Raw genomic sequence first — 23,367 nt, 5'->3', positions numbered from 1 at the left:
TGGAGTTTGGGTTCAGGGAGGGAAAAGCTAATGGAGAAGGTAGGGGTGCAGGCGGTCTGCTGGGGTCTGTAAGTGCCAGTCTAAGGAGTCCAGACTTCATCCTGATGTGGAGATTTGAAGAAAAGGTTGTTATAAATGGAATGTCTGTGCCCCAGCTCCCCCAGATTTATATGTTGAACCCTATTCTCCAGTATGATGGTATTTGGAGGTGGGGCCTTTGAGAGGTGATGGGGTCATGAGAGCTGAGCCCTCATGAATGAGATTCATGCCCTTATAAAAGGGGCCCCAGAGAGCTCCCTCCTCCTTCTGCCATGTGAGGACACAGTGAGAAGATGGCTGGCTATGTACCAGGAGGCGGGCCCTCACCAGACACCAGATTTGCTGGTGCCTTGCTCCTGGACTCCTGGCCTCTAGAACTGTGAGAAATACATTTCTGTTGTTTCTAAGTTACCAGTCTAATGGACTAAGAGAAAGATGTAGCAGAGTTAAGGGGGAGGTAGAGGCTGTCTCAGCAGTCCTGGAAGGAGTGAGGAGATAGAGTGGGCATCTGAGCAGTTCAGAAGTGGCTCTGATGGAAGGAGGTGTGGTCCTTGTCTCTGTAGACGTGAGGCAACGTTTGCAGTGACTAGCACTGTCCAGCCACAGGGTAGGCTCCCATTAAATGCAGTCCCATGCTTTCCCTTTCACCATTGCCTATTTAGCCCCTGGGCATTTGCACAGGATCAGCACACTGCTCAGTAAGTACTTGCTGGTTAGGCCCATTTGTGTACCTATGGCTCCCACCCAAGAGGGAGATTCTTGGGGTCCTCCCTTACCTACCCACCCCCCACCACTTCCCATGGGCCTCCCCTTCCTACTTCCTAAAGGCGCGCTGCCTAGAAGAATTTTCCACGAGAAACTCTTTGGATCGGTTCTTCCTGCCCCCCAGGATGAGCCAGACGTTCTCCCTGGTTTCGCCTCCGTTGCCCGTTTCTATGACGATCTCGTAGGCTGTAATGGAGGAGGTGGGGGAGGGTCAGCACAGGGGAGGCAGTGCCCATCATCAGGGCGGGAGCAATAGGGCCACAGCCTCTGGTCCTTCATTTGGTCTTAGGCTACAGCCTGGGGGTGGGGGAGGCAGGTTAAAATCACCACGATTGAGACGTTGTAGGTAGAACCTGCCCAGATTCTGGGGTTACAGTGAATGCTCTCATTTATTTATAGTAGCAACCTCTTTGCAGGCAAATATGGGAGCCACTGGGAATGCAGCAGGAGGTGGGGGTGAACACTCAGCTACAGGGCTGAGATGCAAAATGGAGATTGGTGCTGAGAAGGGAGAAGAAGGGGGGCCCAGTGCAAAAGCAAAGGGGAAAGACCCAGGCAGTCAAAGCACCTCGAAGACCCTTGCACTTGCTCCAGCAAGCAGTCTCGCTCGTAGCTTGTCTTGGTGTCATTCCATCTCACCCTGCTGTTCCCTCAATCGTGTCTGCACAGGCGTGCACTCCTCCAACATTGGTTAAGTAGGTGCTAAGTGCCAGGACTGGACTAGACCCTGGGTGACACTAGAACTCAATCTGTAGCCCCAGACACAAACACTGACTGTACCATATAGCAGAATGTGACAGATAACCCTGCAAAAAAGAGCCAAAGTACCGTGGGGTAAGAGGAACACCTGGCTCCCCATTTCCTCTCCCACTTCATGTCCTAGTACTTTCTCTCTTTCTCACTCCAGCCTCTCTGCCTCCTAGCTGCACCCAGAGCACTTAGGTATGCTCCACCCTAGAGCTCTGCAATGCTGTCCTGCCTGGAGTCCTTCCCTCTTTCCTCCTCCCTCCCCCATCCATAGTGGCTTGGCTCACTGGCTCAGCTTCTCGTCCTTACTCAAAAGTCATGTCTCAGAGATGTCTATCCAACCACCCTAATTAAAATTGCAACCTGATCCCCCTAAGCCGAGATACTGAGGGTGTGTGGCACGTGATCCAGGCTCACTCCCCAGGGACCAGGCCAGGGATGGAACTGGCACCCTGGAGGACACAGTAAGTATCTGGCTCGAGTGTCTCCAGACATAGACCCCTTGCTGCAGTACCTGAATGACTGACGGTCTGGGATTCTGGATCCAAAGGGGTAGCTCTGTTTCTGTGCCTTTATCTCAGAGACATGATACAAATAAAGAAGAGGAGAGATGGCCATGCCTGTGGCTCAATGTAGCACCAATCCCAGCCCCCCAGCCACCCTTTTGCAACTTTTCTCAAGGAGAAATCTCTGCTACCTGAAACAAGTAGAGTGAATCTAGGCAAAGAGACAGGCAGCCTCTGATGGAGGAAGAGATCCACAGAGAGTGCATCCTTTCTGCCGTAGGGAAGGGTTCTGCAGCCCAGGACAGATTCCAGCCCAGGAACCCAAAGCCATCCCAGCAAGGGAACCACATTGTTCAGTGGTTCAAACCACTGCCTTCTGCTTTCCCATGGGAGGCAATGGTTTGTTCTGCAAACAGGTACTGGTGAATTCAAAGGGAGATCCTGGGTGTGGTTAGGGAAATGGTTTGTCAGCATCAGCGAGGGAGGCAGGGAGCACTGGGAACCTGCATATCACCGCAATGGACTCAAGTAGGAAGTGTGAGAGATGATGTGGGTGGCCTGTCCTACATGGATTGAAATGAATTCTTTCCTAATGGTCCTAAGGATAAGGTAGAGAAGGTTTGTAAGCGAGGACATTTAGGTAGATTAGAAACAAATGTTGCTAGTCGCATCGGTGGTCTTTTAAAAGGAAGTTTCAATCAGAATATTTTCACCTTGCTTTCTTTCCCAGATAAAGCGGCTTGATAAAAATGTAGAAGGCATGATTCTCAACTTTTTTCACAGGTTGCTGGGAAGAAGCAGATGAAAGAGGATCAGGAGCTTGAACATTCAGGGCAGGTAGAAGTGATGAACCCCATCTAACAGAGATCTCCCGTGGGGTCAGCACACCCAAGGACAAGCCCCACTGGAGGAAGGCTCTTGGCAGTCATGCAAAGGAAGAAGCACATGGAAGTCACTAGCATAAAGAGGCCACCAGCAAAGCTACTGTGAGCTTAGGGGGCATGGGTCATAGTTTGAAAGGCAAGACAGGAGAGGAGTGAGCAGATCCCCCTTGAAATCTTGCCTTCATCCTGGGCATGGCATCTGCAGAGGGCAACGAATGAGCGACACAGGTTGTACTGAAAGGGGAAGGGGCAGGATGCAGGGAAGATTCAATGTCACATTGTTCAAGGAGCTGCATAATAAACAGATGTTTAGTCTCGAGACAAGAACTACGGGGGCATGTAATGGCCATGGATGAATGCTAGGAGCATAGTTGGGCTTCCAGTGGGCATTTGGATTTCACTGTCTCATGTTTCAGGACCATTGTTTATGTTGGGGAGCTCCTTCCATGTGGGTTGGATGGGGCTGAGAGTCCTGGACCTGGCCAATAAGAATCCTCCCCAGGGAGATGCTCTCTTCCCTTCCATGGAAGCTATTAAGCTGGAATGGTATGGGATTGGAGCTGCGAGCAGCCAACTTCCACTATGTACTAAAACAAAGTTGACACATGGGAGGAAACAGAGCTGAGAGGAGAAGAAAGAGACATACTGAGATCACTGGAGCCTCTGGAGACAGCCAAGTCTCGGCTAGAGCCACCCAAGGCTTCCAAGTTCTGGGAGCCAATATATTCCCTTTTGCTGGAGCCAGCTTAGGATTGGGTTTCAGGTACATACAACCAAGAGTCCTGACCACTCCTGAACCTTTCTGTTTGACTCCATTGGGACTACCAAAGGATGGATGCTTCAGTAACATAAATATGAAGATGGATTTTCTAGCTGAACTGTCTGGTGAAGCAAGCAGCGAACGTTCCATCCCTGGGGAGCTGACCTGCAAGCTGGACTGTATTTTGGCTGGAAATGTTGCAGGTAAGGCTGACTGGGCAACCTTAAAAGGCTTCGAGTGGGAGCACAGGGAGTGGGAGGGGCTGCAGAGAGGAAGACATTGGCCCTGCCAGAGGATGTCCCAGCAAGAGATGTTTTTGTCCTTCCAGGGGTGTGTGTGTGTGTGTGTGTGCGCACGCACGTGCACGCGCATGTGTATACAAGCATGCATGTAAACACATGTGCATATGATCTTACTGTCCTGGCCTTTTTTCTGACCCTGGATCAATTACAATAGAATCTCTGGGAGTGGGACCCAGACGTTAGCATTATTTAAAGATTGCCAATGGTTTTCAGCTTTGGCTGCACATTGGAACCATCTACAGAGGCAGATGCTCAGAGAGGGCAAGGAGCAGCTTCTAGAATTGCCAACAAGAATTGGGGATAAAGGTAGAGAACAGGAGGCTAAATGAGATGGAGCAATCAATTAATCTGGAGTACCAGCCAGGCCTAATAAGGACAAGACATCCTGGGGCGGTGCAGTGGGCCTTCAATGTGTCACTTAACTTTTCTGGGTTTTTGTTTGCCTTATCCATGATACAGAGTTGTGAATTTGCACCCCCTCTATTTCACGGGGTGGGAGTAGGATTGCAAAGACCTATTGAGAACATGGATGTGGAATGCTTTCAGCCCCATAAAGCTCTGTTCAAGTACAAGAGAGTATTTGTCCTCACACACTGAGTGTCCAGAGATGCCTTGGGGTCAGTGATGTCAGCATGTAAGTGCCATGAGAGCAGAGTCTCTGTTTCATTGATTAGTGTGTCCCCAGAAGTCAGATTAGGGCCTGGCCCTTGTGGGTACTCAGTAAGAGTTTGTCACGTGGTTAAATGAAGGTAGCTGAGGGTTGACATGCTTGCCTCAAGCTGCATCCACGACTGCCTCCAGGGCGAACCTCCATCTGAGGACACAGGTGTGGCTGCCTGTCCCCTCATGGGCAGCCCAGATGGCATCACTTTGCTCTATGCAACCTCCCAGTAAAGAGGGATTGATTCAGGCCCTCTCCTGGCTATGCGTCCTTGCCCTCTGGTCTCCAGCATGCACACATCCTTCTGGAATAGACAGAAGGGTCACTTACCCTCTACAATCTCCCTGTCAACCCAAATCTCACAGATTTTAGCAGAGGTTTGGCAGGGAATTTGTGAAGGAGACTCAGTGATTATGCTCCAAGCCTTACAACTCTCTACTTTCCTGGACACCAATAGCCTGAGGAATCTCTATTGCTTATCATGGCACTTGTGTAAGGTGCGTAAAGTTTCCCTCGAACTAGATTGTGAGGCTGTAAGGACAAGGACTGTATTTTCTTCCATTCACTGAGCACCAATTGAGCACCTACTGATCCCCAAGGCCTGCAGAGCTGCAGAGGGCTACATACATGAGTGATGCTATCCCTAACCTGTGGGAGCTTTTGGATGTATTGAGAGACTAATGCATGTGCAAAGGACAAAACAAATAAACTAGAGGCCACAAAGCCATATGCATCATTCATAGCATCTAAAATAAAACTGGGCACCCATAACTTCTCAGGAGTGCAATTACACAAGTTGGGAGTCTACCTTCTGAATTAGGGCAGGAATCCTCATACAGGAATTCTGGATAAATGGGTTCTTGGCCCTTGTTTGAATACTCCCAGGGACATAGTGCTCACTACCTCTCAGGCAGCTAATCTCATCATTGAGCAGTTTGGATGTCATGGTAGAGATGAGTGTGGGTTGGTGGCCTCCTTTCCATAGCCTACAGTGGTCCCCTGGAAGGGGCTGCCCAGCCAGGGACTACATTTCCCAAGTGCCCTTGCATCTGGTGATACCACATGACTAGTTTGCACTAATAGGATGTGAGTTCTATTAGGAGAGTAGTGCCTTCTCCATGCTCTTTTCCCATTTGCAAGAAATATGGAAGCCACACATTAGAAATGATTGAGATACAGATAGAAGGAGCTTGGGTCCCTAAATCACTCTGTGGAAGATCTCCCACCAAACACACATACTGGACTGGGTATAAAAGGAGTGAAAAGTGTTTTGTTGTGTGAAGACACTGAGATTTAGGGGTTTGCCTCTTACTGAAGCTAGTGCTGCCTTAATAACTAAGATTGGAAAAATCCATTTCTTATATCAGGCTCTGCCTTTGATAAGCCTCTTCCAATCTGTTGGGCCCAGACCCTGGCATCTGTGAGAGGCACATCTCCCTAGGCTTTGATGGCCATCCCCTCAGGATCAATTACTCTTCCCCTTTAAATATCCCCTGAGGAAGGGACAAAAGGAAAGCCGCTGCTGGAGATACTGGCTTCCCCTGCATTCTGTTTCTAGGAAGTGTTGATTAGGCAGCTGTTGCCACAGGCATCAGTTGGATGATGTCCATGTTATAAAAATAAACCAGAGAGGACTCCACACCAAACCACCCAGCTCAGCCTTCAGGTCAGGGTCAGCTTGTCCCCGGTGGGTTTTCCTGCTACCTAATTAGTCCCTGTGATTCTGAGCCATGAGCTGGCATCAGTGTTTTCTTAGCAGTTCTAGTTTCACCAAACAGTAGTTAGGATGTTTCCTCATGCATCTCTCCATATTATTCCCTGCATCAGGCATCTGACCCCCCTCCAGCTGGAACAGTGTCTTCTTATTCCAGCACCATTCCCTGCCTCCCTCCTGAGCCAATGCTCTCCCCCACATACTGGTCTCTTCCAGCTCATCATGGATCTTGTTGTTGGCACAGGCAAAGTCGCGGACCGTCTGCCCGTCACCCTCACTCTTGGAGAGCCAGCAGTCGCACTGGAAGCGGAAGGTCTCGTCGCGGGAGTTGTCCTTCACATCAACATAGCTCAGATGCCAGCCAGGAAATATCCCTGTGGAAAAGACACCATGGGGACTGGAATCTGGACATGCCTTCCCTCCCCTTTCAGACTTCTACATCCTCACAACCCACTGGCTGTGTGGCCCTGAACAAGTTATCTGTCCTCTTTGGCCTTGTTCTCCTTGTTGATAAAGTGAGGGGTTGGGTTAGGTGGTCTCAGAGGGTTCCTCCAGCACAGAGGATATAATTTTCTGCAAAGCCCTTAACTTGGGGTTCATGAACCCTAGAGGATCTGTGTATGGAACTTAAGCAGTCCATGACCCCAAGAAATTGTGCTGTAATTATACATGAACATTTTACCAGGGGGAGAGCTCATAGCTTTCATTGGATTCATAATTGAGATCTCTGACTCAAAATAGAATTTTCTGGAGCTCACTAAGATGAAGGATGACTTCTGTTACTTCCTGACACCAGTATTTACCTAGTCCATGCCCATTATCTTTCCAGAATCAGTTTAGGTGTCAACTCCTCCAGGAAGCCTTCCCTGATGTCCCCTGACCACCCACTAGGCCTGCATCAGGTGTTCTCCATGCTCCTATAGACCCCTGCATCTGCCGTGGCCACACCCTGACCACCTTATGTTGTCAGTATTTACATGTGTCTCGTCCTCCAGGCCATGAGCTCTTGAAGGCAGTGAGTAGGTCTTACTTGTTTTCGTTTCTCTCATGCCTAGTGTAACGACTGGCAAGTAGCAGTTGCTCAATGAATGCTGAATGAATGAATGTGTCATGACTTGGCTAAGCTGTTCAACAATCGTAGAACAAATCCAAAGCTGCTATTTCTTTTGGGTATGTTGCTAATATTGAACACATAGCTGCCCTTGTTATAATTGGCAGGGCTTCCCTCGGAAGTGTGCCCACCATAGCACAGCTATCAAATATGAATTGATGTGCACTTGCCTGCACGGTGTAAATAGCATGCATGTGACAGCTGCATGCTCTTTATACTATGCACTGGTTCAGTTACTCTCTTCTCTTCAAAGTCCTTGAGAACCCTTAGAACCAAAGGACCCCATGCAGGAGGAAATCTCCGTGGTTTGGCAGGTTACTTGCTGCTCATTATATGTCCACAAGGAAACTCCAAGAGTCTTAAAGCACAACAAGGCACAAAAAGATAGACGACATTTGCAGTCACCCAAATCACAGGGGACACAAGTTAAGGCTCAGCAGGGAATACACATTGGTGGTCCTAGTATAGCATCATTCCAGGTTGAAAAAGTACTTATGTTTTATAAACACAGGTCTTCACTGAAGTGGAAAACAGCACCAATAGAGTTAAGCTAAATTTTAAAACACTTCTGTTGAGTTAAACAGTGGTCAGTTATTTATTTATCTATCTATTTATTTATTTATTTATGAGACGGAGTTTTACCCTTGTTGCCCAGGCTGGAGTGCAATGGTGTGATCTCGGCTCACTGCAACTTCCGCCTCCCAGGTTCAAGCAATTCTGCTACCTCAGCCTCCCGAGTAGCTGGGATTACAGGCATGCACCACCACACCTGGCTAATCTTGTATTTTTATTAGGGACGGGGTTTCTCCATGTTGGTCGGGCTGGTCTCAAACTCCTGAACTCAGGTGATCCACCCACCTCAGCTTCCCAAAGTGCTGGGATTACAGGCATGAGCCACCACACCTAGCAGTAAGTTATTTTAACGATAAAATTTGTTTTTTAACTCAATTAATCTTTCAATTTTTCTACATTAGGGCCAATTCCACCTGTAAGTTTGCAAAATGGCTGCTTTCTGAGATGCTTCCTGATAGTGTCATGAAGATGAGACCTTCCGCTTCCAGTGCGACTGCTAGCTCTCCAAGATTAAACTACTTAGCAAGCCTCAATGCATGCAGTCTGGAAATGAGGCAGAGAAGACCTGCTGAAGCAGTGCTCAAACACTTCTGGAGTGGAATATAGGAAGGAAGAGACAGGTAAAGAAGAAGGCAGAGAAAAAGGTGGTAAGTTGTTGATTCTATTGGAAGGTGTCCAGGTGAAAGAGTTTTTGTCCTCCTCCCACCGCTCATCCTCACTGTGTGTGAGTGTGTGTGTGTGACAGAAGACACACACACACACACACACACACACAGAGATTCTACTATCCAGCTCTTACACAGTTTGATTGCTACAGACCTCTGGAGTGGGACCTAGGCATCAGTAGTCATTAAGGCTCTCCAGGTGATCCCAATGTGTAACCAAGACTGAGAACCTGGGCCTGTATCACAATCACCTGGAGGGTTTGTTAAACTATAGATTATTGAGCCCTACTCCCAGAGTTTCTGATTCAGTAGGTTTGTGGTGGGGTCCAAGAATGCCCATCTCTAACTAGCTCCCAGGTGAGGTCAATGCTGCTGGTCCTAAAGTGACACCTTGAGAACTACTGATTCAATGTATCAGGACCAGAGTCAGGGAGGTCTTTCTACAGAATCATGGCAATAGGAAATCAATGGGAAGTTTGAACATGTGATTGCATGCGTAAGTGTGTGCATGAGTATGCTAGTGGAGGAGGATGGCATTACCTGGAGACATGGGCCATCACGAGATTGTTTCTGTTGCTGGAGTGCACCATTTGTTGTGCTCTATACCCCACATGGTTTTCACTACAGAATTACACTTCCTGGGCTCCAGCCAGAATGGTGACAGAGAAAATCAGTGAGCTAAGGGGAAGGGTGGATTCTGGGATGGCTTTACCTTTACCCACATATAATTCATTGCCCCCACTGCATGGATGAAGACAACCAAAGTAGGAGCCTGTCTGGCCTGGGTTGCCCTGGTGCTCAGTGGCAGGCTGCCTCTCTTCCCACTGTGGCCCCCTTTCCCCGTCCTCTCAAAAACTGGCATTGTCTGACCCCATCCACAATTTTCAAATTAGAACTCTTCAGAGAAACTCCTTCCATGAGCTTTGTGCTTGCTGCTCACTTAATTGCCTTGTTTTGGAAATTTTGGGTGTGATTGACAGGGATCTTACCATGACTTTCTCCCACTAAGAACCTATCAAACATGCAACTGGGAACAGGTGGCTCTGGCAGGCTGATGTCATGTGTCTGGTTTTTGCTAGTGATGACAGCAGGATAGTAGATGGGTAGATGGAGTCACAGGTACAGCAATGGCTGAGTGTCCAGCTCTAGCCACATGGTGGATATCCTACCTGGCCTTAGCGGAGGTATTAATCTGTTCTCATGCTGCTGTGAAGAAATAACTGAGACTGGGTAATTTATAAAGAAAAGAGGTTTAATTGACTCATGGTTCTGCATGGTGGGGGAGGCCGCAGGAAACTTACAATTATGGCAGATGGCAACTCTTCACAGGGTGGCAGGAGAGAGAATGATGGCCAAGCAAAGGGGGAAGCCCCTAATGAAACCATCAGCTCTTGTGAGAACTCACTCACTATCGCAAGAACAGCATGGGGGAACCACACCCACAATTCAATTATCTCCACCTGGTCCTGCCTGTAACACCTGGAGATTATTACAATTTAAGGTGAGATTTGGATGGGGACACAGAGCCAAGCCATATCAGTGGACCAAGAAGGAACCATCTGAAATTGACAAATAATCCGTTGCTTTACAAAGTCTTCTTTTTTGGGGTTCTACTTTATTTTTTTACACAAAAGTAACAAACACTCCACACTATTTGACACCTTTTACTCACAAACTATATCAAAATATAAATACTGACATTCTTTTTCATATTTTCCTGGTATTTCATTGAATGCACATGCCACCAAATTATTTATCTTGTCCTTGTTGATGGTTAGTTAGTTGGTATCCAGACTTGTACTTCTACACACAATGCTATAATTAATATCTTTCCACACGCATTATAGTTATCTTTTAAAATGATAAATCAGATTTTTTCACTTCTCCATATAAAACCCCCCAATGGCTTCTCATCACTGTCAGAATAAAATGCAAACTGCTCACCAAGGACTATTAGGATTGACATGATCTGGTCCTTTTCCACTCCTCTGATTTTATTTCATAGTACTCACAACTTCACTTACTCTGTTCCACCTACACTGGCCTCCTTTTTATCCCTTGATATATGAAGCCCTCTCTTTTCTTAGAAACTTTGCATCTGCCATTTGGTCTGTTTGGAACTATATTCCCCAGGCTCTGAATGTCAACACCATCTCATCACTGAGGTGTCAGATCAAATATTCTGTCTTTGAGAAAGACTTTGTTAACAACCCTATTTGCAGAAGCTTCCTAATCCCCAATTACTTGCTGTCAATCATGACATGCCCACTTCACAATCTGAAATAAGTTTGTTTTTGTTTTCTCATATATTGTATAGTTTGTCTTCTTCCACTAGGTTGTAAGCCCCTCGAGAACAGGATCCTTTTGTAACCTATCCATCTCTATGTTTCAATGCCTAGAACAGTGCTTGGCATATTATTAAATAAGTGTTTATTGCAGCATGGGTGTGCACTATTATTGAATAGGGAAGAATGGCTCTAATGGTGAAGTTTTAAGAGTGGATGGGAAAAAGAATTCAAAGCCCTAGCAGTGAGTGGGGGCTGGCCTGTTCCAGTAGAATTGATTATTTTATGCCACATTTTTCAAAGTTTTCTTTAAGAAAAAGGCCTAGAAACTCTGAACCAGTGTAAGGTTCCATCTTTTCAGGCAAGAGATGGCAGTCTCTGGATGGGAGCGAGACTGGCAGCTGCTCCCTAGAGTTCATCACGCCATCTCCTGCCTGTGGTTCCCCAGTGGCTTTCCACATCTGATGGGACAAAAGGGCCCAACTCTGTGTTTACATATTTAGGGCCTTCTTCAGCCTGACTCCAATCACCTCATCAAGGAAGAGCCCTTTTACAAATCCCTTATTGCAGTGAGATGGATTTAAGCATCCCTTTGGCATTTCCTCTCTTCTCATTATGGCACCCAGCTTTCCCTTGCTTTAAATACCTGCCTATTGTCCTCTGGAAAATTTAGACCTCATTTCCTCTGCAAGGTCCTCCAAAATCCCCAGGTTCTCAGTATTTTTTGCTTGTCCATTCTCTTGGCCATGAGCACAGACATCTTGAGAAATCTCTGCTATTCAGGTCATGACTATGCCCTAACTTTTGTGGCTGGTATTATGTGTATGCCTGACTTCTCTAGTGAGATTTTAGGGGAGGAGAATCATATCTTAGGAGCTCTTAATTGTTTCACAGTGGTATGGACTTAGCATTCAATAAACATAGAATTGATCAATGATTTTTACTTTCTAAAGTGAACTGTCAATTCTTTGCTCCAGCACAAACCACTAAAAATTCTTCTCAGGTAGGGAGATAATTTTCTTCACCAAGCAACTCCATTCTTGAAAATAATCTTTGGCAAGCTAAGGATTCATCTAGGCAACTCACATTTCTTTAGTAAGATCAATAAATGGTGTGAAGTAAGATATGGAACCATCACAGAGCCCTAGCTGTGTATGAATATGAGAATCTAGCTATTATTTTTCCACAAATACTTTTTCACATACGTTATCTAAGAGGTCACCTAGAGCAACACTCTGGAATCTGGCAGATCAGGTTGCAGTCTCAGCATATCCACCGAACTGAACACATTATAATATCCCCACGCCTCAGTATCCTTACTTGTACAATGTGGGGATTGAAATAGATGACTTCTGAGGTTCTTTATATTAGGCTGGTGCAAAAGTCACTGTGGTTTTGGCAAAAACTGCAATTACTTTTGCACCAACCTAATATTTCTATGAATTTATATTTTTCAAAAGAAAACACATCAATTCTTTCTTTCCTCAGAGCCTTAATTTAACCAAAGAAGGCATGAAGAACAAGATAATTTAGAAAATAAATACTCTGGTTATAATTTGTTCAGTATTATAAAAGCTATGTGGGTAATTGGAATTATGGAGAATTAATCACTTGTCTTGATTTTCCTCTATGAACTATATTTTATGGTAATCAAATAGCCTGAGAGATTTTTTAACAGAAAAATTCTAGCTACTAAATGAATAAGAAATGAAAGAATTAGAAAATCACCATTTGTAACCCTAATTGATCATCGCTGGATGAGTCCACTAGATGAAGAGTTATGAGGAAAGTTTATAGTGGAGTAGTCAGGCTGGCAGTCCCTATATCCACTGTTCAATGTTAGCACCAATAATAATGGGACTTCTGTGTACTTCATATTACATCCATAAACAGTATTTCCTCAATACATTGTATTCCTCACAAACTTACTCAGTATACAGTACTGAGGAAATTTACTTATTTTCCATATATTCCATACACAATATTAAGAAAATTTATATATTACATAGTATTGGGAAAATTCGTCATGGAGTGGAAATTGAACAATACAAATAAATCATTGTTAAGTATGATAATGGTGGTGTAATTTTGTAAGAAAATGTTCATTTTAAAAAGAGATCAGCCTGACCAACACGGTGAAACCCTGTCTCTACTAAAAATACAAAAATTAGCCAGATGTGGTGGTGCGCACCTGTAATCCCAGCTACTCAGGAGGCTAAGGCAGGAGAATCGCTTGAACCCAGGAGGCGGAGGTTGCAGTGAGCCGAGATGGCACCACTGCACTCCAGCCTAGGTGACAGAGTGAGACTCCATAAATAAATAAATAAATAAATACACACTATGTTTGGGGTGACATGACATGAAGTTTAGGATTTGATTTTATATCCCCCAGCAACCAAAAAGAATAAATAAAAGTATGAAAAATGAAGCTGATGTGACAAATTTCAATAGTTCAAATTTGAATCAATAATTTATAATTCTTGAACTTGGGTGATGGCTATGTGGAAGTTTATTACACTATTCCCTTCATTTTTGTGCATGTTTAAAATTTTTCACTAAAAAAGAACTATTGAATAGACAAAAATGGTTGAAAGGTAGATTCAGAGAAAGAGAAGATTGCTATGCTTTAAGTTAACTAAGCATTTGTCATCTGATTTATATGGTATTTGTTCAGAAATCCCCATCTTTATTGTAGAAGACTCTCAAACAAAATATATTTTTCCTCATAAATGTCTATGCAAGGGAAGTATAAGGTATCTGGAAAAAAATTTTAAATAAACATAAAAAGTGTGGCATAGAGAGAGGCTAAGGACATGTTTAGCCATCTTTGTATTAACATTTAAACTTCCATCCCTGGAGGAGAAAGTTACCATTAAAAGGAAGTTGGACACAAAACCTGTCTGTCCTCTCTGTCCCTCTCCTAAACCTAGTATTTCAACCACATGGGCTCAATAAGGATACAGAAAGGTCAGTCACTGTGGCTCATGCCTGTAATCCCAGCACTTTGGGAGGCTGAGGCGGGTGGATCACTTGAGGTCAGGAGTCTGAGACCAGCCTGGCCAAAATGATGAGGCCCCGCCTCTACTAAAAATACAAAAATTAGCTGGGTATGGTGGCACACGCCTGTAATCCCAGCTACTCGGGAGACTGAGACAGAAGAATCACTTGAACCTGGGAGGTGGAGGTTGCAGTGAGCAGAGATGGCCCCACCGCATTCCAGCCTGGGCAACGGAGTGAGACTCTGTCTCAAAAATAAAATAAAAAAATAAGGATACAGAAATCTTCCTTTTCTTGATGAACCTGAAAACCTACCAGTGATATTATCCTGGTTTCAGACCCAATGTCTGTTGAAGGGGAGGAGGGCCACTTCTTTGCCTACAAGGAGAAGAGGATCTCATCAACCACTCAGGATTTCTTTAAATCCAAGAGCCATTATGGGTCCAAGGCAATCAAATAGTCTTTTGCTATTCAAAGTGGTGGTGGGGTGGGGTGTCAAGCTCTTTGGAAAGGCTAGCATCTGAGTAACAATAGTAACTAGTCACAAGGTTGGGGTGGTTTAGAACTGTCCACGGTGCTGAACCCGCCTCTTTCATATTTTGACCGTGACGAGATGGAAGGAATTGGCTGATTGGAGTCACGTTTCTGCATGGTAGAAAAATGCATCAAGAAAACTGAGAAAGTCTGGATATGTGTGCAATTAGTGTCTGGGAGGAGGGGCAGCTGGCATTGGAGGACTTAGTCATGAGTCTGAGTTTCATGGCCAGGACTCAACTTTTTTAAAAAGCACTAAGGCACAAGGAACACTGATTCTGGGGAAAACTGAGTTCCCTATAACTGAAGCATGAAAAGACAGGGAAGGGTCTGAAAGAGAAGTATAAGTATAATTAAATTATACAAAAATATATTATGTCCTTATTACATTATAGGCAATGTGATAGGCATTAGGGAAAGAACATGAACAAGACGATGGTACCTGTGGAGTGAACGCTCAAGTGAAAGAGACAGAATACACATGTAGTTTCAGATATGTCGACTGTTCTGGGAGTGGGCTCAAGCAAGGCAGGGCAATAGGAAGAACTTTCAGTGAGGAAGTGAGGACATAAGAGAGCTTCTAAACCACAGACAGGCAGATATAATCATGGCAGAATGCACGGTGGGAGTTAGGTCACAAGGCAGAGGTCTCTGTGGCTGGAAATAAATGACAATTGCAGAGTGGGATCAGAAAATAATCTACAATGCCTTTCAGGTGTGGGTTTCCTCTCTTTTTCATGCCTAGGGGAATAATTGGTTTCTGTGCCCCAGTTATTACCAAACTAATTTCAGGGCTGTGGAGACACCAGTTGTAAAAGTTAGGAGCAATGGTCTTGCTAAACAGATCACTACTTGACACCAACTTTAGTGTTAGGACTCTGGGCCACCCAGCCTTGCTAAGGCTTAAGCTACTGCAGTTAAACCCTGCTGACTCTAGGCTCTCAGATGGGACTGCACTCTGATTTGGTGAGTTTTATCTGGGTCCAGTGGCCTTGACATTTTCCACCCAGTAGCAAATCCTGAGGCAGATTGTTCATATTGAGACCCTAGGAAAGTCTTTACTCTTCCCCAGAAGGTTTTACCTACCGTATTATTTTCCTAGGCCATCAAAAAAATTACCACAAGCTTGGTGGCTTAAAATAACAGAAATTTATTCTTTCAGAGTTCTGGAGCCCAGAAGTCTGAAGTCAAGGTGTCAGCAGGTCAATTCTCTCTCTGAATGCTCTAGAGAAGAATCCTTCCTTGTATCTTCCTAGCTTTGGTGGCTCCCAGCAATCCTTGGTGCTCCTCAGCTTGTTACTGCTATCTCCAGCTCCAATCTCTGCCTCCATCTTCACATGCTCTTGTTTTGGCATCTTTCCATGTTCTCTCATCTTTTTATAAAGACACAAGTCATCATTGATTTAGGGCCCATTCTAAATCCATGGTGATCTCATCTCAAGATTCTTAATTAAGTCTATCTGCAAAGATCGTATTTCCAAATATTATCACATTCTGAGGTTCTTGGTGAAGAAGAAATTGGTGGATGGGGAACACTATTTCACCCATAACACCTACCCTTGGATAATTACAAATGCTTTAACAAGTGTGTCTGATATAATTGCTGCATCTAGAAACCCCTCAATCACCTACAGGGGAGAAAGATATATATGTGGAAGTCTAGAAAAGGACAGAATTCTGGAGCCATCTATTTAGGATTCAGAAACTGCTACAAACTGATGTTCAACATCAATTTATTTATTTAGTACATAATTGTTAAATACCTACTAAATGCCAGTCTTTCGGCATACAAATGTGAATCAAAGTTTCTACCCCTGAGAGACTCAAAAGTCTGCCAATTATGACTGGCAAGACAATTACAATTCAGCATTGTGAGTGCTAGATATAGAGGTATGAGCAGAGAAGTTTAGGAGCACAGGGTAGGAGCATCTAACTTCATTTGGGATAATCAGGGAGCTTCATGGAGAAGGTGATATTAATCTGGATTTTGAAGGATGCGTAAGAATTTAGCAGGGGAAGGGAATTGCAGGTGCAAAGTTATCTCTTGGGTATCTGTGAATGTCTGTTAGCTTGGGCAAAAGATGTAAATTACTTCATGCAAGGTGAAATTTAAATAAGGGCTGGAATGAAAGTTTAGAGATCTAGGAAAAAAGAAGAGAGAGAATAACAAAGAAAACTTTTTGAATGAAAATAGCTAATCTTAGAGAGACCCTAGTTTTTGAAAGCTTGAATGTACCATGCCATTCTTTGGATGGGTCAGAATAGTCAGGAATAAAGACAATTCCACATTACAAAAAGGACCAGAGAGCAGAGAGAGTGAGGCTAGGTGAAAAAGATTTCCTGACTTTGTGTGTGTCTGTGTGTGTGTGTGTGTGTGTGTGTGTGGGTGTGTGTGTGTGTGTGTCAGGGGGAGGAAGCAATGAGGAACATTTTTGTCTAATAAACATAAATCCACAAATTACAGAAAGCTGTTCATCACCCCTTCCTTTCTCCCAGTTACATACAGTGGCTTAAATATTTGGCTGTGTAATGACATTTTTAAGCAAAGGATTCTAGAAATTTGCTAGGGAGAAATAAACATTTTAAATATTTTGAATTGCTTTGCTATTTGGAGGCAAATGAGGCCTCATGTTTCCTCTATTAAATTTATGCCCAGGAAACTATGGAGTAGGGAACTGACACACTGCATCTTGGGATTTCATGGCCAGTGAACAATTTTCAGCATTACAGTGTTCCCCAGATGTCAGTTTCCTCTCTAGGCACATCCCACTTTGGAAGTACAAAAGATGGAGGTAATTCCTTCTCCTCCTTTCTTCCTTCCCCTCCTCTTCCTTTTTTTTCCATCGTCTCACCTCAAATGTTGAAATTCTCAGGAATCTGTTCTATACCACCCTTGCTTTCCTCAAGCTTCACTTTCTCCATAGACTCTCTTATTCACTCTTTATTGATGACTTCACTACTCTCTCTGCACTAACACCTTTTAGATTACTATCTCAGATCAGTCTCCCAACTAGCTTTCCTCCTGAGGTCCAGACCCCACTGTTACTGGACATCACCCCTTAGATGTCACTCAGGCCTTCAAATTAAACTCATCAGGATGAAGAAAGTTCTCCAGCATCCTCACCATTCTTGTTCAAGTCTTCTCAGGCAAACCTTTAACAAGTCCTCTGCCTTAAATATTTCTCAGATCTGTCTGCTTTTTCTCCATCCCCACTGCCATCATCATATTGCAAGACATTCTCCCACCAATTTCCTAATCATCTTTTGAAGCTTATTTTCTTCTCCATCTAACCTATCTCCCACAGACACTAGAATGATCTTCTCTGAGTGATTCCTGTTCTTGAGATGCCTTGATGGCTTCTCAGTACAGTCAGGATAAAAACCCAATCCTTGATATGGCTTATAACATTATGCATGGCCTGGTTCCTATCTATATTGTAGCTCCCACCCCTATTCCCTATTTTGTAGTCATTCTGGATTTTTCTTTAGTTTCTGGCACATATCAAGATTTTTTTTCCTATTTTAGGGCTTTTATATTTGCTATTCACTCTACCTCACATGTGTTCCTTCATTTTTAGCAAACACCACACTTCACCTAATAGCTCCTCCTATTCATTCCTGAGGTTTCAGCTTAAATATCCCGTCTTCAGGGGGGTTTTCTCTGAGTCCTCGGACTAGCATCCTGTGGACCTCCATTTTAGAGGCACATCATTTTTTAAATTAATTACTTGTTTAATACATGTAATTTTTGCTAGAAGGTCATCCTGATGACTGGAATCTTGTCTGCTGCTCCCTACTCTGTCCCTAGCACTGAACACAATGCCTGACAGTAAGTACTCAATAGATATATAGTTAATACTCATTATTCACATGTTCCATCTTTGTGGATTTGGCTATTTGCCAAAATTTATTTGTAACCCTAAATTAATACTCATGTGGTCATTTGTGGACATATGCAGAGTGGCAAAAAATTTTAGTTGCCAAATGCACATGTTCTCAGCTGAGGCTGAACAAGGCAACACTGCCTTCTTGTTTCATCTTTCATGCCATAAACAATTGTCCTGTTCATGGTCTATTTAGTGCCATGTTTTCACATTTTTGTGCTATTTATTAGTGAGTTTATTGTTTTAAAATGGCCCTCAAACATAGTGTTTGATACTCAAGCTGAAGTGCTATTTAGTGTTTCTAAATGCAAGAAGGCTGGAGTGTGCCTTCCAGAAACGATACATGTTAGATAAGCTTCACTCAGGCATGAGTTATAGTGCTGTTGGTCATGAGTTCAATGTTAATGAATAAACAGTAAATACTAAGGTGTCTTTAAACAGAAATACACATAAAACAAGGTTATCTATTTTTTTTATTTTTTTAAAAATTTTTTTTATTATACTTTAAGTTCTAGGGTACAGGTGGATAACGTGCAGGTTTCTTACATATGTATACCTGTGCCATGTTGGCGTGCTGCACCCATCAACTCGTCAGCACCCATCAACTCGTCATTTACATCAGGTATAACTCCCAATGCAATCCCTCCCCCCTCCCCCCTCTCCATAATAGGCCCCGGTGTGTGATGTTCCCCTTCCCGAGTCCAAGTGATCTCATTGTTCAGTTCCCACCTATGAGTGAGAACATGCGGTGTTTGGTTTTCTGTTCTTGCGATAGTTTGCTGAGAATGATGGTTTCCAGCTGCATCCATGTCCCTACAAAGGACACAAACTCATCCTTTTTTATGGCTGCATAGTATTCCATGGTGTATATGTGCCACATTTTCTTAATCCAGTCTGTCACTGATGGACATTTGGGTTGATTCCAAGTCTTTGTTATTGTGAATAGTGCCGCAATAAACATACATGTGCATGTGTCTTTATAGCAGCATGATTTATAATCCTTTGGGTATATACCCAGTAATGGGATGGCTGGGTCATATGGTACTTCTAGTTCTAGATCCTTGAGGAATCGCCATACTGTTTTCCATAATGGTTGAACTAGTTTACAATCCCACCAACAGTGTAAAAGTGTTCCTATTTCTCCACATCCTCTCCAGCACCTGTTGTTTCCTGACTTTTTAATGATTGCCATTCTAACTGGTGTGAGATGGTATCTCATTGTGGTTTTGATTTGCATTTCTCTGATGGCCAGTGATGATGAGCATTTTTTCATGTGTCTGTTGGCTGTATGAATGTCTTCTTTTGAGAACTGTCTGTTCATATCCTTTGCCCACTTTTTGATGGGGTTGTTTGTTTTTTTCTTGTAAATTTGTTTGAGTTCTTTGTAGAACTCAAAGAACTCATATCAAAGGATATTAGCCCTTTGTCAGATGAGTAGATTGCAAAAATTTTCTCCCATTCTGCAGGTTGCCTGTTCACTCTGATGGTAGTTTCTTTTGCTGTGCAGAAGCTCTTTAGTTTAATTAGATCCCATTTGTCAATTTTGGCTTTTGTTGCCGTTGCTTTTGGTGTTTTAGACATGAAGTCCTTGCCCATGCCTATGTCCTGAATGGTACTACCTAGGTTTTCCTCTAGGGTTTTTATGGTATTAGGTCTAACATTTAAGTCTCTAATCCATCTTGAATTAATTTTCGTATAAAAAGTAAGGAAAGGATCCAGTTTCAGCTTTCTACTTATGGCTAGCCAATTTTCCCAGTACCATTTATTAAATAGGGAATCCTTTCCCCATTTCTAAAACAAGGTTATCTATTGATCAGTTGGTGAAAATGTTGTGATCAGAGGCTCACAGGAACCTAACCCTGCGCTTCCTGCAGAAGCAATGGTTCAATGTTTGCCTATTCAGAGTTCACAGCAACATTATAGGGCATAACTACTGTGAATAGTGAGAGCCAGCTGTAATTGGTTTGTTAACTGAAATAAATATTAAAACTGAGGGAACTGTTAGGCCTGCAAAGGACCTGGACTGCTCATTTTGTCTCTGGAGAGGACACGTCAGGTAGGAGGATGAAAACAAGAAAGGGGGAAACTTGCATGTCACTGAAGACAATCATTATTCCTGACTCCTGAAATGTAATTACATGACTTTTTAAACCTTCTTCTCAAATATATGAGCCTTTACTTTCCTAGATAGTTTGGAAAGAAGGGTACAACATGCAGGCAGGAATGGCCGAAAGGACTCTGGAAGGTTCATCCTAAAGAAACAGGCTGAGACAGAAGGTATAGCAGCAACAGGGGAAGCCATCCAGGGAAGAAAGGGGTTAATCAGGTGGAGTTCAGATTTGGATAAGATGGAGTTGCAGACAGGAAGCAGAGATGAGCTCTGATCTTGGATCTGCAACTCTCTACCTTTTATTGCTGTGAACTGGGGGTGGAATGCATGGTAATCTGGAGCATCTTGTCAAGCATCTGGATATTTGTAGCAGGCCAGGTTGAAAATAGTCACCAAGGGAAGAACCTGGATCAGCTTGTGGAGTCCAGAGTTGAGACAAGCCAGAGGAGTCAGAACCGTGGACAGCTCCTCTTGCCTCTGCCTGTGCCCCAAGACTGCTGAGTGATTTCTACAGAGTATGGTCCTTAACACAGCATCCTCAGTCTTTCTGGCTATATTCTCCACTCTCACCCCTCATGAATAAAATGCCCATATTGTAAATGGCCCTGGCATGGAAAAGTGGGGTCATTGTAGTCTACATGAAATTCTTCCTTCTCCAGTTTTCTGGGCTGACTGGGAAGATGTTAGGGAACCCCATGCTTCTGGTCTCATAGTGAGCCTTAGAGGAAGGGCTCAGGCTCCTGGGGGATACCACTTCTTCCTTCTCAGGGTTCTAATTCCTTTGGTGTCTCTGCTATTTCTGAGATAGAGGTTATGGCAGAACAGGATTAAAAGACCTGGTATTTCTCAGCTCTCGGGGGGAGTCTCAATTAAACTAACATTTATTAAGTCCTCACTATGCTCCAGGCGCTGTTATAGGCAGTTTTGAAGATAGAGATGAATAAGGCATGATTCCTATCCTCAACGGCAATGACGTCTTGCCAGTGTGTGCTGGTAGCCAGACAGAGAGTTGGAAGCCCACAGACATAATGTGATTCTTTCTGATTAAGGCAGGGACATAGTTTCTGGGAACATACTTCCTAAACAATGGTTTAGGCACTTTAACAGGAGGGACTGTAGACAAGCAAGTTAGGGTAGACAGACCTTGTCCCCACCTTCCACACCCCCATGCCTGCCACCCTTACTAATCTGATCTGTCAAATCCCTCTAATTAGGCCTGTGAAGATACACAGAATGTGGCTCAATGCTTTCACACTTGTCTTGACTTCATGATCACTGTTGAGTGTCATGGGAAGATCTCATCCTGATCTTGTGAAGTGTCTGGGGCAGGAGATGGTCCTAATGATTATGGCTACTGTTATTCAACCAGACTTGGGAAACCTGCTGCTAGTCCTAAGACAATCAGAATGGATGATGAGAGGGAGGGAAAAAAACTCAGGGGTCTTTGCTTTGTTTTCATCTTGGGAAAGAGGAGAGGTGCATTAAGGATGTTTGAGCATGATTTGAAAGTATGTTTCTTTCCACAAACTCATAATGCCACTTGAATGATCAAGTGAGGAAGAAGAGTTCCCTTCCACTGCATGCTTTTCTGGACTAGACTACCTCGGACACACCCTGATATTGGGGGGTGTAGCAAACAGAGATAAAGAGGCTGCCTTTCATCACCTCATCTTCTTTTTGACCACCTGACACAGTGGCTGGTGAGGGTGCAGAATGGTGGCTGGCAAGATGGGCTGGCACACAGAACGGTGGATTAGAACAGGCATCAGAAGTCCTGGGTTTGGGTGATGGCTGTTTCCCTTCCTTGCTGTGTGGTTCCAAGTAAGACATTCAAACCTCACTGGGTCTCAATATTACTTGGTTGTAAAAAGAGGAGCAATAAAGTGCTTTTGCTGCAGTAATTCAAAAAGGTTTCTATTTGTTTGTTTTTTATTGTTTTGTTTTGTTTTTTTTGAGACAGGGTGTCACTGTTACCCAGGCTGGAGTGCAGTGATGCAATCACAGCTCACTGCAGCCTTGACCTCAAGTGATCCTCCCATCTCAGCCTCCTCAGTAGCTGGGACTACAGGCATGAGCTACCACACTTGGCTATTTTTTGCATTTTTGGTAGAGATGGAGTTTTGCCATGTTGCCCAGGCTAGTCTCAAATTCCTGGGCTCAAGTGATCTGCCTACCTCAGCCTCCCAAAGTGCTGGGATAGCAGGTGTGAGCCACAGCACCTGGCCTCACAAAGTACTTTTGAGGATCAAATGTTTGTATCTTTAATACCAAACAGAGTCCCAGGCATGTCATGAATACTGTATATGTTCTGTATATAATGTTCATCATATAAATGACTGGTGGGATACACTGAAATTTGAAAACTGTGCAGTGCTGTGTAAGTATTTTTTATTTTATTGCTTTGAAAACTATTTTATTAATGCCTAGTCTGAGCTTATTCTGTGTTATGGAAAAAATTTTAACTGTTTAATCCATGTTAAAGTAAAATAGTTTAGCTCCTATAGAAGAGAGGTTGCAAACTGCTGAGTTGGGTTTCATCAGTGACCATGAGAGATAGGCTAGTCCTCAGCGGGGGTTTCGAAGAAGTGAGGAGCAACACAACATTCAGGACAGCTCTGGGCAGCCATTTGGGAGACCCAGCAAAGGCTAGAGAAGGCTTTGAGCAGATAGCTTTGCAGAGACATGTTTCTACAGAAGATAAAAGAGGTGAATGAAGAAAGCAGTATGCATCAAGGAGGTGGAATTTAATATTTAACAACTCTATTATAATCATACCAAATAGAACTTATAGGCCCAAAGCCAGAGAAAATAAAGAGTGGCTTACAGACAG

At 43.9% G+C, this 23,367-nt stretch overlaps 1 protein-coding gene across 5 annotated transcripts in view; it reads right to left on the bottom strand.

Annotated features, from left to right (window-relative positions):
• The window catches only part of LOXHD1 (lipoxygenase homology domains 1), a 193,563-nt gene that overhangs the window by 7,400 nt on the left and 162,796 nt on the right, over positions 1-23,367 (bottom strand). For all 5 annotated transcript variants that reach the window (XM_011978077.1, XM_011978078.1, XM_011978079.1 and 2 more), the window contains 2 exons: positions 6,582-6,752; positions 858-990 (listed from right to left, as the gene is read on the bottom strand). In XM_011978077.1, the coding sequence (XP_011833467.1) occupies positions 858-990; positions 6,582-6,752 (304 nt within the window). The remainder of the gene's footprint in view (positions 1-857; positions 991-6,581; positions 6,753-23,367) is intronic.

Source organism: Mandrillus leucophaeus, unplaced genomic scaffold, assembly GCF_000951045.1.
Source record: "Mandrillus leucophaeus isolate KB7577 unplaced genomic scaffold, Mleu.le_1.0 Scaffold189, whole genome shotgun sequence".
In the NCBI taxonomy this organism is placed as follows: Eukaryota; Metazoa; Chordata; class Mammalia; order Primates; family Cercopithecidae; genus Mandrillus; species Mandrillus leucophaeus.
This window is presented reverse-complemented; position numbering and strand designations above follow the sequence as displayed.